Source organism: Equus przewalskii, chromosome 3 (assembly GCF_037783145.1).
Source record: "Equus przewalskii isolate Varuska chromosome 3, EquPr2, whole genome shotgun sequence".
Lineage (NCBI taxonomy): Eukaryota > Metazoa > Chordata > Mammalia > Perissodactyla > Equidae > Equus > Equus przewalskii.
Window position 1 is genome coordinate 80,491,706 of NC_091833.1, and position 13,283 is coordinate 80,504,988.

The 13,283-nt window shown below is 35.1% G+C and overlaps 1 protein-coding gene across 2 annotated transcripts in view; it reads right to left on the reverse strand.

The window, feature by feature from the left end:
* SLAIN2 (SLAIN motif family member 2) overlaps nucleotides 1-13,283 on the reverse strand; it is an 84,792-nt gene that overhangs the window by 27,422 nt on the left and 44,087 nt on the right. For both annotated transcript variants that reach the window (XM_008521629.2, XM_070615011.1), the window contains exons 4-6: nucleotides 12,561-12,722; nucleotides 9,233-9,592; nucleotides 8,368-8,505 (exon numbers count right to left, since the gene is read on the reverse strand). In XM_008521629.2, coding sequence (XP_008519851.2) covers nucleotides 8,368-8,505; nucleotides 9,233-9,592; nucleotides 12,561-12,722 — 660 coding nt within the window. The remainder of the gene's footprint in view (nucleotides 1-8,367; nucleotides 8,506-9,232; nucleotides 9,593-12,560; nucleotides 12,723-13,283) is intronic.

Here is a 13,283-nt window from a genome sequence, read left to right on the forward strand (position 1 = left end):
AGGATGATATCTGCACAAAGATCTGAAGAGAGGAAGTGAGCCATATAGATATCTGAGGAAAGCATCCTAGACAGAAGGAAAAGCAATGGTAAAGAACCTGAGGTAGGAGTGTGCCCAGAATGTCTGAAGAACAGAAAGTAGGCCACTGTGACTGGAGTACATGAGGGCAAAAGGTTACCAACTGTATGTACGCTAACAATCCACAATATCTATTAACTATTCAATTTTTTTAAATGAGGGCTTAATACCAACTATAATCATCTGTTTTGGAAAGGTCCTATTTAAATTAATAGCTACGATGACTCCAACGAACCTTACTTATCCCTCAAGTTTCATAGGTGATGTCACAAGAACAGCACCTATAGACAAGTGAAAACTATCATACGCTAATTCAAAGAGTCAGAATGCAAATACAATCAGGCAGTGTACTCTAAATTTGCCTGATACAGACAGAATGAAATGAATGATTTTCATAAGATACCACATAGTCACATGATGTTACCCAAATAGAGCAAAACCTTAATTTTTATCCAAATTATCAATCTTAATTTGATCAGTTTTCTAAGGACAAAAACATTTTTTAAATGATAAAGTGTAAGTAGTTAAACTGAAAGTCTCCAAATCTCTCTAAAATAATAGAATTCAATGTGTTAGTTGTTTTAAAATACGTATGGTTTCCCTGGTTTCTTTTTTAATATTTACATAATTTCAAATTAGCAAGATCCCACTGTGAGAGGCAAAGATGGTACAGTGAAAATATTATTCTCTCATGTTACCATTATGTAGGTTAATGTCTTCTCCACAAACCAACTCCAAAACTCTCTGTATTTCTGTTAAACATATACCACCATTTTCCAAATCATTCTAGCTCAAAGTTTTCTTACTTTAAACTCCATTTATTCATCTCCGTAGTTCTGTAGATCTATCCCTTCCTTTCTATCCCCATTGTCTCCTAAAGTCCTAATTCAGACCTTCATCACTCTATTTTTGGACCAGAACAGGGTCCTTCTGGATCTCCCTACATCCAAGTTCTTTCACTTCCTTCATGTACATCAAGGGAAAGGTGGTGAAAGTGTTGCCCTCTACTCCCCCAAAAGCAGGCAATAAGTGAGTGTACTGTTTGCAGGGAATTCAGAAACAAAAATAAAACAAGTTTGGTCTGTTTTTTCATTATCATGTCCCAGCAATAATAATCAATGTCAGTGGGGTAGGCCCCGTGGCTGAGCAGTTAAGTTCGTGCGCTCCGTTTCGGTGGCCTGGGGTTTCACCGGTTCGGATCCCGGGTGCAGACATGGCACCACTCGTCAGGCCATGCTGAGGCGGCGTCCCACACAGCACAACCAGAGGCACTCACAACTAGAATATACAACTATGTACTGGGAGGCTTTGGGGAGAAGAAGAATAAAGAAAAAAAAAAAAAAAGATTGGCAACAGTTGTTAGCTCAGGTGCCAATCTTAAAAAAAAAAAAAAAAAAAATCAATGTCAGTGATAAAATGCTCCTCTCTGAAGAAAATAACTTGTTGGCCTAAGTTATAAACAACTGCTGTAGGTAGTGTTGAGTTTTAATAACATATTAGCTTTAAATTAGCACATTTTTAATACCTATCCTTTAATAACCATTGCATTTCACATGAAAGACAACTAGGATAACTCTCAGTTATATAGTTTCCCCTGAAAGAGGTGGATTCAGCTACATGTTTTTTTTCCTGAGCAAGTTTGTAGCAATTTGAAATCAAGCTCAATTCAGCAGAGTATATGCCTCCAATATCTATGGTACAATAATATATTCCTATATTTAGACAAATCAGAAATAAACAATGATGGTATAGTGATTATAAAATCAATGAAACAATGTCAGTTACTTTAATTCTGTTGTTATATGTGACTTTGAGTATGTATTTAAAATTTTTCAACTGTGAAGACATTTAAAAATCATTAGACTTGATCCCCAAAGGAACAAAGATATGGACAGTATGGCAATTTCTGGAATTTATTCTAAAATGGATTGTATGAATCTCTGCCAAACTTACCCTTATGTTGAAGATTTTTCCTATTTGTATAGCAGTTGCTCCATGGGAAAAAAAAAATCAAAACCTTTCAGAACTAAAAATTGAAGACTGTTCTTCAATTGATATGAGTGAAGATAAATTGATAAATCTGGCTATAGTGTGTACTGAACTGCAAGATGCAAAGATCAATTCTGAAGAAATTATTGACATCTGCAGAAGCAGATAAGTAAATATTCATAAGTAATAAATAATAAGTAAATAAGTAAATATTCACTACTGTAAAAGACCAATATGTAAAAGTATATTTTTCCTTTTTAAAAAAATGATTAATGTAACTTAAAAGTATTAACCCATTAACTTTTTTTTTTGGTATCATAATGTTGATTTTATTATTTTTTTGACACAGTTATAAAATAGGTCAATAAAAGAACATTTTCATTTTCTGCCTTTTTTCTTGGCCATTATTATTATAATTCCATTTGATGATTACTATCAAATATAATTTTGTCATATGGGGGGACATTAAGAATAATCTCTAGATGCCAAATACTAAGTAAGCATAACCCACTAGAAATGAATGTTAATTACTACTATGTAAAATGATCCTTGTCCCCGTCCCCCTACCATGACATTTTTATTTCAAACCTTTTATTGCTTACAAATTCTCATTCACAGTCATCCTTCAGTCCTCTCTCCCTCTCCATCTCCAAGCATCTCAACGTTACCAAGCCACATATCTTCACTTCATTTTTTAAATTCATCCAGATCTCATCACCCTCTGCACTACTGCCTTGTTCAGATCTTCATCTCTTGCCTGGATTCTAGTCTCTCCTCAACTTTAATCCCTTCTCCACATTGCCATTAGATTGAATTTTCTAAGCAACCTTGATTAAAACCCTACCATGGCTCCCTACTCTTACAGATGAAATCCAAATCCTTTAATATGATAATAAAAAAACTCCCACAATCTGTTCCCTACCTACACCTCTCGTCCTTCATCACTGCACCCTACACTTTAGTCATACAAAACTACTATCATCAGGGTGCCATTCTTAAGATTTCATTATTGATGCCACTGTTGGGAAAACCTATACCTTCTTTCTTCATGTAGCAACTCACGAGCTCCTCTTGAGCTGGTTGATATCTCTCTCAATATCTTTCCTGAAAACCTCTTCACACTGAATTTGATGCCTCTCCTCTGTTCCCACAGAAGTTCCTGCCTATCACTCCCTGCTAGTGAAGGGCACAAGTCGTCTCATTCACATTTACACTCCCAGTGCTTGGAATGTAACATACACACAATAAATACCGGTTGAAAAATTAAGGACCACATAAGTGACTGATTGTTGGGTAAAATCCAGAGATCTAAACTAAGCATTCAAGATCCTCCATAGTTGAGGTCTAATCCAAAGGGTCTGAAACTTGAATGTGCCCCAGGATCAGCTGAAATACTTCTAAAAACAGAGATGCTGGGTCCTCATCCCAAATATATTCAATCAAAATTTCCAGAAGGGCCAGAAAAACTACATTTATAAAATCTCTTCATGATCAGATAATTGACCCAACCTCACTGCACTACTTATCTTTAAACAGAAGTTCTACAAATATTTCATTCATTCTTACATTAGCCCATTACAAAGATTTATCATGAATTACTTACTTCAATTTATGTTTCATAATTATGTAAAATTCAAGTGTAATCTTTTAGTGTTTTGGTTCCAAGGAAAATCTGGATGAGAATTCCTTCCCCACGGGCCTCAGTGCAGCATCGCTATGCATAAGCTGACAATTACCCTGGATACTCCCTCTTCAGTGAGATGTCCAGAGTACACTATTGATCCTATATGCCTTTTTTCTGGAAGTATACTCTGTATTCTATGCAAAAATATTCTTGGGGCTGGCACTGCAGCATAGTGGTTAAGTTCATGCACTCTGCTTTGGTGGCTCAGGGTTCATGGGTTCAGATCCCGGGCATGGACCTACACACTGCTTATCAAGCCATGCTGTGGCAGGCGTCCCACATATAAAATAGAGGAAGATGTTAGCTCAGGGTTAATCTTCCTCAAAAAATAAAGAAAAAGAAAAGAAAAAATCTTCCATTTGGCTAAACGTAAGCAAATGGATAAATATTACATTGAATTATTTTACTCTTTTGTGGTAATTTACAAAGTATTTATAGTTCAACCTCAAATCACACTCCAATAGAGTCATCCAAGAATATTTTCCAAGATGCCTACTCATTTGCAGTTAGGTCAGCATGATGTAATTCAAACAATGATTGGGAGGACATCAGGAGACTCAGGGAGGAGTTGGGAGTAATTTGGTTTGGTTTTGCCACTTATCTAGTTTTGTGAAATTATATATATAATTTATATGGATTTCTGCTCTCTCTAAAAATAAGAAATGGGTTGTTGTGAGGTTCAACTGAGATAATATATGTGAAAGTAAACAGTTAAAAATACTAACCAAAGTTTGAGTATTATTACTTTTTTTAAACCAGCAGATTGTCTTAGGTTTTTCTCCCTTCTCTTTCCTTATTTCTGAACCAAAAATTCCTGTATTTTTCTGAAAACAAAACTTGCTACTTAACCTGTGTTCTAGTAGTCTTAGAAAGCAAGCAAGGCACTAGTCTTTCTAAGAACTCTACCCCTGACACACATTCCTTCTTTTAATTGGAGAAACTGAGAAAATGACATGTACCCATGACCTCTGCAGTGCTCTGGTTTTCTTAAACTTTTTAAGTTACTCACATTTTTGAAATATAAAAGTTGAAAATTGTAATAGCTATAAAAATGAAAATATATTAGAACTCTCATAATATTCATATTTGAATGCCAGCATCCACAATAATGCAGCCACAGCAAATAAGCATATAAAAATAGTGATTGGCACAGTAACAAGGCAAAAGAAGTGGTCCCTTAGGTGGAAATAACAGCAACCTTGCAAAGTTAGGTTCATGCAGACCAGCAAGTAAGAACCAAAGCTTTACCACTTAAGAGCTGGAAAAACAAATGCTTAAAAAAACCCAAAATGCAACATCTATTATACTAACTGGTTTATACAAAAAATAATAATAATTCATGTATAGAATGTATGAAACTTGCTATTATAATATTTGTACATGATTATCAAAATTTAAAAGGCACTATGAAAACAGTATATATTTATATACAAATAACACTAAAAGAAAGCATACACACTTTTATGTATCAAAGATATATGCAAACTTTTAAGAGAAAGAGACTAACATTTTGCTTCATAATGTATTAACTTTAAACATAAAGCTTTAAATATTTTTATAAAATAAACAATATTAAGTTTCAAACTTCCTAATATTCTGGATTTACTACTTTCCAAATACATTTTTGTGAATAGTGTGATTCTACACTAAAACAAATGTTTGTGACATTTTAAGTATAAATAAGCTTCACCACAGCTACAAATATAAACATAAACAAGCATATGCACTTAAAAAAAAAGACGGTACCTTACTTTCTCTTCTACCTGTACATTATTCAAATATTGAAATACACCATTATGAAACTACATTTTCCACTTATAAGTAAATCAGTGATTAGAACCTCATTATGTTTCCCTATATATTTTTCTTAATTATCAACTTCTGGGGAAGAAGGAAAAATAATTCACGCACAGAAAAAAATTCTAGGGAATCAGCAGGTGATTACAACCCTAATTCTACCACTAGCGAAGGTGAGCTAATTACCATAAAGTTTAGGATATGGTCAATATATTCTTCTATTATAAACATTTTTATCCTAGGTTCTCAACTTTTCTATTTTATTCTATTTTTGTGAAAAATTGTTTTTCATTTCCATACAGCATTGAGGTGCTAGAATAGTTCAAATAAAGAGCATGTATGAGGGCATGAGGGAACAACCCTGAGTAAAAAGTTAGTACTGACAATAATGGAATGAGGCAAAGAGAACGTAGATCTAGCTGGTTTTATCAAACAGCTAGGAAGCTGTTTGGAGATGTATCATGTAAAGTTTTGAGAAATTGGAACTTAACAATTCAAACTAAGTATGAAACACCTTTGCAACCCAAGTACAAATGATGTTTTGGATTACTTGTGCATAGGTTATAAAAGTGTAGCTTATAATATACGGGAGTTTTATTACTTCATCTTCTTAATGATATAACATTTTCTTTCCTCTTATACTAACATCGTGGATTGCTTTTTGTTTCAGGCAACTATACCAAGGGCATGGTGCGGGGGGGGGGGGGGGGGGGGGGGGGGGGGGCGCGAGGTGGGGAGCGGGGGTGACCAGAAACAAGATTGTCTCAAGTGTCAAATTAACTTAATTTGTAGGTTTAAAGGCACAAAACCTATCATTCACCATTCCAGGGATAACAGACTTTAGATTGTATCTTTACTTTCATTTTTAAAGTTTTGTGATTCCCTATTTTCTATACCAGTTATGAATACCGTATGAGTATCATAATGGCACTCAATGACACAGCTCATAAGAGTTGTGTATACTGGAATACGAAGAATATTGGAGTACTAATTTTAAAATTTAATTTGGTACAAAAACATGTTTTTCGTATATATCGAAGTGAAAAAAATGAGGTACACAAATCTCTAGGTAACAATTTTCCACAGTGCCTTAAATTTTAGAGTTTACCTTATGAAAGAGAGAAATAATATTTCTGGATAATTTTTATGTCTTCCTACTAAATCACGAATGTGACAAATCTCTCTAGGTGGACTTGGGCTCTTGAGCAGGATCAACATGGGTTTGAGTCCTAACTTGCCACTTATAAGCCGTACGATCATACACAAGTTATTTAACCATTCAAAGCTTAAATTTCCTAATTTGTAAAATGTGTTAACTGTACCTACCTCATAGAATTGTTCTGAGGATTAAATAGGATTATGCATGTACAGTACAGTATAATGTGAGTTTCTGTAACATAAATAATAATATATGCAACTGGTAAAGAAGGAAAATTTATCAATATTATCACAAAAGTCATTTTGGTTCAAATGTACTTTTTCCTCTCTGTTGATTTTTGAGCTACCAGCTAACAGCAGCTTCATACAAAGTATACAAAGTCAGCTAAACACAACAGAGCCAAGGAAGAGGACAGGGAATTAAAAAAGAATTGAATGCTTTCAAAAGTCGTGTTACTCAATAAACAAGTTATAGATGAACAGACAGTCAATAATCTCATGTTTGTATCACTTCTTCCTCAAAGGTTTGAGGAAATGAAGGAACACATCACAGCCACCACTTCAACCATTGGTAATATGCTACAAAGGAACTGAGTGAATCAGACTACAGGACTGATGTAAGCTGTGGGATACAAAGCACACACAGTGAGCATTTCTAAGACTACAGAAATAACTGAGAAAGTTCATTTAAAATTGATTTGACTACATGCTCATATCTATCCTAGTCAATAAGTAATACTTTTTTTTCCCAAAGGAAGATTAGCCCTGAGCTAACCTCCACTGCTAATCCTTCTCTTTTTGCTGAGGAAGACCAGCCCTGAGCTAACATCTGTGCCCATCTTCCTCTCTAAGTGGGACGCCCGCCACAGCATGGCTTGATAAGTGGTGAGTCGGATCCAAACCAGCGAACCCTGGGCTGCAGAAGCGAAGCACACAAATTCAACTGCTGTGCCACTGGGCCAGCCCCCATAAGCAATACTATTTGGAAAGTGTTCAATTCTTTTTTAATCACCTTGTACAGTAAAGTACACAGTGGTACCTACTGCTACATCACTTCTTGGCTCAGTTTGGCCACTTTGTCTCAGAAGTTCTTTCTGCATGATTCTCTCTGATCTTTGTTTATGTTGCATATGTCTCCTTAATTCAATAGTCTCAACCCTTCCCTTCCATCAAGTTATCTTCAACTTTAATTTTTTTAATGAAGTTCTATATTTGCTGGAGTATTTATTTTATGAAGAATTTAACATGCCTTTAATTGTGCTAGCATTTTTATAGGATCATTATGGTTTTTACTAATGCTCTAGTAAGAAAGCTGCTTGGGTTTTAAGTGTTCTGTTCTAGGATTATTTCCTCTCAAAATCCTGTCATTTTTAATGTGCAGTATTGCAGAATGTGAGGTTTTTAAGAAATATATATTTATATATTAAATAGCTAGACTTTGCTTATTTTAAAATTCTGGAGAGATCGGAGTCTCATGTAAATATAATTACTGATGCAACTGGGTATCTTAGAGGGACAAATTTTAAATTTTAATATAGCTATGATTATCTTATAGCAATTACTAATCATATTGTACTACAGATATAGTTTAATATACCTACCAGCAAAGAATATCTAATTTTCATTTTCCTTTAAATAACTAACACATGAAAGATACTTACTGGCTGAAGCCTGAGGTTGCATGCGAGGTATTCCTCCATTTGGCACTTGGAAATTTGAGTCACTTCTGCTGCTCTTCACAGAGTCAACTTGTGTATTAGATGTTCGGGACAGGTTTGGAAGACTGCGTCTTAGTTTTTCTGACAACAGAATTTTAATTGAAAAAAAAAATCAAACCATTTGTTCAAATGGAGAAAACTAAAATATTAATTATCATTCAAAATCAAATTCTTTATTGAAGCATTCTGCATATTTTAGAAGAGCTAACAGGAAGTACATGCCTTATAAAAAAACAAACAACTCAACCTAGATTCTATAAAAGGGTAGAATAAGAGAATCTTTAAAAAGAATTATAAATTATTTTATTTTTAAAATTTTTTTAATTTTTTTTTTTTGAGGAAGAACAGCCCTGAGCTGACATCTGCCAATCCTCCTCTTTTTGCTGAGGAAGACTGGCCCTGAGGTAACATCGTGCCCATCTTCCTCTACTTTATATGTGGGACGCCTGCCACAGCATGACTTGACGAGCAGTGCCATGTCTACACCCGGGATCCAAACTGGCAGACCCCTGATCGCCAAAGCGGAACGTGTGAGCTTAACTGCTGCGCCACCAGGCTGGTCCCTAAATTATTTATTTAAATCACAATCTATATACAGATCACTTCATGAGAGGAATAAAGCAAAACTAACATAATCAAGCAAAATTAAATTCACTTTCTCCTTTACTTTTGTATTGGTTCACTACTAACAAAATGGTAAACTGAATTCTTGATCTACGTATCTGAAATACAAGACCTTGGTAAAAATTGTGTTACTTTCATACTGAAATACGAAGGACAACTTTTTTTCCAGAAACATTCTAATTACCTTCATTTTTAACATTGCTTGTCTGTAAATCTGTGGGATGGCCTTGAAGTGAAAGGCGAGGCTGCTGTAAGCGGCTAATCATAGGCTGTGGGGACACTCTACTATATTCTATTCCCCGAGCAGGAGATCGTGAACGAGGTGAATTTCTGGGTGACTGCTTAGGTGATGGTCGAGGTGAATTGCGTGGTGATGGCGAGAACCTGTTAACAGCAGGGTATACTGCATGATGCATATTGTCATCTTCATCATCTAAACTTTGTGCATCAAGTTCCTGATCACTAAAAGTACCCCGTCTTGTAGAATTGCAAGATGAACCAGAACTGCGCCGAGATGCGGTGGCTGCATATTCCTGTCGGAGACCTGACAACAATGAACGTGTTATTTATTTAATTACATTTTTAAACATTTAAATATTTAAGGTTTAAAAGCAAAAGATTATCATTGAGAAATTAAAATAGGGTACAAAGTATAAAGGAAAACTCCCTTCTCACTTGAATCATCATGGACATCCTCCCATAATCACATCTAAAGGTTATTTTTAAATTGAATGACATTCTATAAACTTCTGCCCAATTTCAACATTTCTTCTTGAATCTAAAATCTGTATTACAAGTGGAATCATAAACTTAAAAATATTTCTACTACTAAAGACAGTAATCCAAATTTGAGATTAACATTAAAGGAATATTGAGGAAAAACAATTACTACCCAACCAGGGAAAAGAATACAGCAGTGAGTAAATAAACTCCCTGGATGCTGAACTCTTGAGTTAGTCTTATTTGTGAAGATGATGAAGGAAACTTCTATCTTGCCCTTAGGAATTCAACAGTTGGGCATAAATGAAATTTCGATTGCTTCATAACCCAAGAGTTTTCAATAAAACAAGCTTAAATTCTAAGCCATCAAAGTAAGAATTTTCAAAGGAGTCCTTCATGTATCTTGATACCTCCAGAAACACTCAAGTAACCTTAGGAGCCCTTCAAATAGCATAAAAACTTCTAGAACAAAAACAAACGTTGAGGGCCGCCCCGTGGCCAAGAGGTTAAAGTTCATGCGCTCTGCTGTGGTGGCCCAGGGTTTCGCAGGTTCAGATCCTGGGCGCGGACATGGCACCGCTTGTCAGGCCATGCTGAGGCAGCATCCCACATGCCACAACTAGAAGGACCCACAACTAAAACTATACACCTATGTACCAGGGGGGTTTGGGGAGAAAAAGGAAAAATAAAATCTTTAAAAAAGAAACAAACAAAAAACAAATGTTGACACACATTAAACAAGGAAAAAAACTACAATTAAAAAATGTGCGGAATTTAGATAATATTTTGAGCAAGTTCTGATAACTACTGGCAGTCTAGCCTAAAAGATCTGTTATAGAATAGTATTCAAATTTTTAAGTTATATATTCATACACAGAAAGTGCTATCACTATGGTTTCCCCAAAGCAGTGGATGAGAATCACACCAGGGTATCTGTAAAACTACAGATTCCTGGGGCCCATCTAGGCCTTTGGGAACCACTGTGGTATCCAACAAGTTATGTAGTGTCTTGTTATATCGTTATAGCAAATGTAGCACTAATGTCACCTAACTAAAGACAACAGAGCTGTGAAAAGAGCAGTATCTTAGAAAAGAAAAATCCAGATCTTGATGTAAGCTCTCCACTAACAAGGGGATCCTAAGGAAGTCACATTCACTGTGGGATTGTGTGTTTCCCATCTTAAAAATGAGGGGGCTTAACCAGGCAACAGCCCAAATCTGTAACTCTACACTTCTGTTAGCAAAAACACTCAATAAACAATGTTATAAAAAGGAAAATCATTCTCTTAAAAAAAAAAAAAAGCTGGCATTTTCATGGAGGTATCACACACATTTTTAGCATCTTTTTTTATTGAGCAGGAAAAGAAATATTTGTGTAGGTTGACAGTTAAGAAAGGATTATTAAAGTAAAGCTAAAGTTTCTGTTATTTGGTATCAAAACACAACATGAAAGCTACAGCAAATGGCTGGTTGAGTTTCTAACAAAATACCGGGGTGTAAGAAGTCAGGGTTCAAAGAAGAAACGAGTGAGTTTACTCTAAGTTACAGTTAAGCAGCATTCTTTATCCTCGTTTCACATCCACAACAACCAGCAGCCCACTAGCTGACAATCACACAGTCTCGGTGAGGAGTTAAACAAAATTACAGAAGAAGAAAAGGGTTCCATTCTATTAGTTTCTAGAGCTAAACATAAATGAAGCAAGTGCCAAGTCTTTCTATCTGTCTAAGGGAAGCTGTGTGAAAATGGGAAATGAATCAGCAGAGTAAGAAACATTCTGCAGTTTCTTAACAAATGTTATAGCTTGATAAAACTTACTACATATTTCCCTAAAAGCAAGGGCCCAAAACAGAAAGCTCTTGAACTGAATGACAGCAATGCTCCATTACCCTCAGCCAATTGTTGAGACTCTGAAATGTGTGCTTCAAAGGTCTTTTCATTGTAAAGGTTAAAGGGATCACTTCAGAGAGATTACTTATTTCCCAGTTAAGCCCATGGCATCTTACAATAAAATGTACAGGCAATAAGAGTACTATCACAACTGCTTACATTCAGATGACAGCCAGGGCATACAGGAACCCTTAAAATAGTATGAAAAATTTTGTGCATATGTACATTTTGGGGATGACAGAGACATCATTTTTATTGGATTCTCAAAAGTGTCTGTGACCTAAAAAGTTGAAAGGACCACTTTGCAAAGCAGTATCACATGCTTTGTTTAATTTAACATCACAGTTCCAATTTTTCTCACAAAGGTCTTTTTTTATAGTTTATACCATACATTCTAAGAGAGGTGATATTTGCCCCTAAGGGGGCAAAAATTGGTTCCTGGGGTGTGAAAAAAATCTTAGATATCATAATAGTTTGTGGCCCTCATAGTACATAAAGAGATATAGAGTATATCTGTGGTATTAAAATTTCATGGAGGAGGGTAGTTGGCAAAAAGGAAAAAAAAGTATCTAAAAAGGATCCTTAGGGGGGCAATAATGAAAAAAGTTGAGAAACACTGGTCTACACTAAGAAAACACAGTGTAACAGTAATAACTACCGCAGTGAGTGCCAGTGTAGAGACCATGCAGGGTAGGATTACCATCAAAGTAAACTGTTCTACATAACACAGACTCTGAAAACAAGCTAATGAACAAACGAGTCCATGTATGGAAGAAGTCTCTGAAATTGTAACATTTCTACTCTTATGACAGTACTATTCCACGACACTGTAAGACATATTTAATACCCACAACAAAATTATGCAGTAATGAAAGACCTCAACTTTAACAATGAAAATACTTACTTTCTTCTTGCATCCGAGCTAGAATCTGCACATCGGTTACATCATTTAGCTTATAATTCGATCCGATTGAATCTTCATCTAATTCTGAAGCACTTAACTCACTGTCTATAGAGGATTGAGGACTGAGCGGAGGATTTCTATCTGATGAACTTTTCAAATTACCTTAAAAAAAGAAAAAGATTCAAACTTTAGTGAAACAAAAATTGAATAAACATCTGATGCAATTAACTTGATATTATATCTTGTGATTCAGTTCAATATTATTTTGCCTTTTCTGTTGGTAAAAATTCCAAATATTGAAATTAAAAATTGACCTTATTAAGAATAAAGAGGGCTACAGAGATTCCTCCAAGTACTATGGCGAAACAAATTTTCATTTAACTATAACTTATCTATCTTCTTATGAAATAACTAAGCTTTCACCACAGTGCCTGGCAAGAAGTTAGTGTTCAATAAATATATGTTAGAGGATTTCAACTTTTACAAGATAACCAAAGAAACCAATGAATAGATGAATTCATGATGTGGTGTTTTCCCCCTCCCAAATTCATAGTCATTAGCAAACACCATCATCTTTTCCCTTGAATAAAAGCATCTACTTTTCCTAAACAAGAAAACTATAATTTGAGGAAAATCAGGATTCCTTAGAGATTTAGGAACAAACCAAAAAAGGACACCAGGCTCATTTCTCCTACATTATGCCATATTTATAAAATTCCTTTG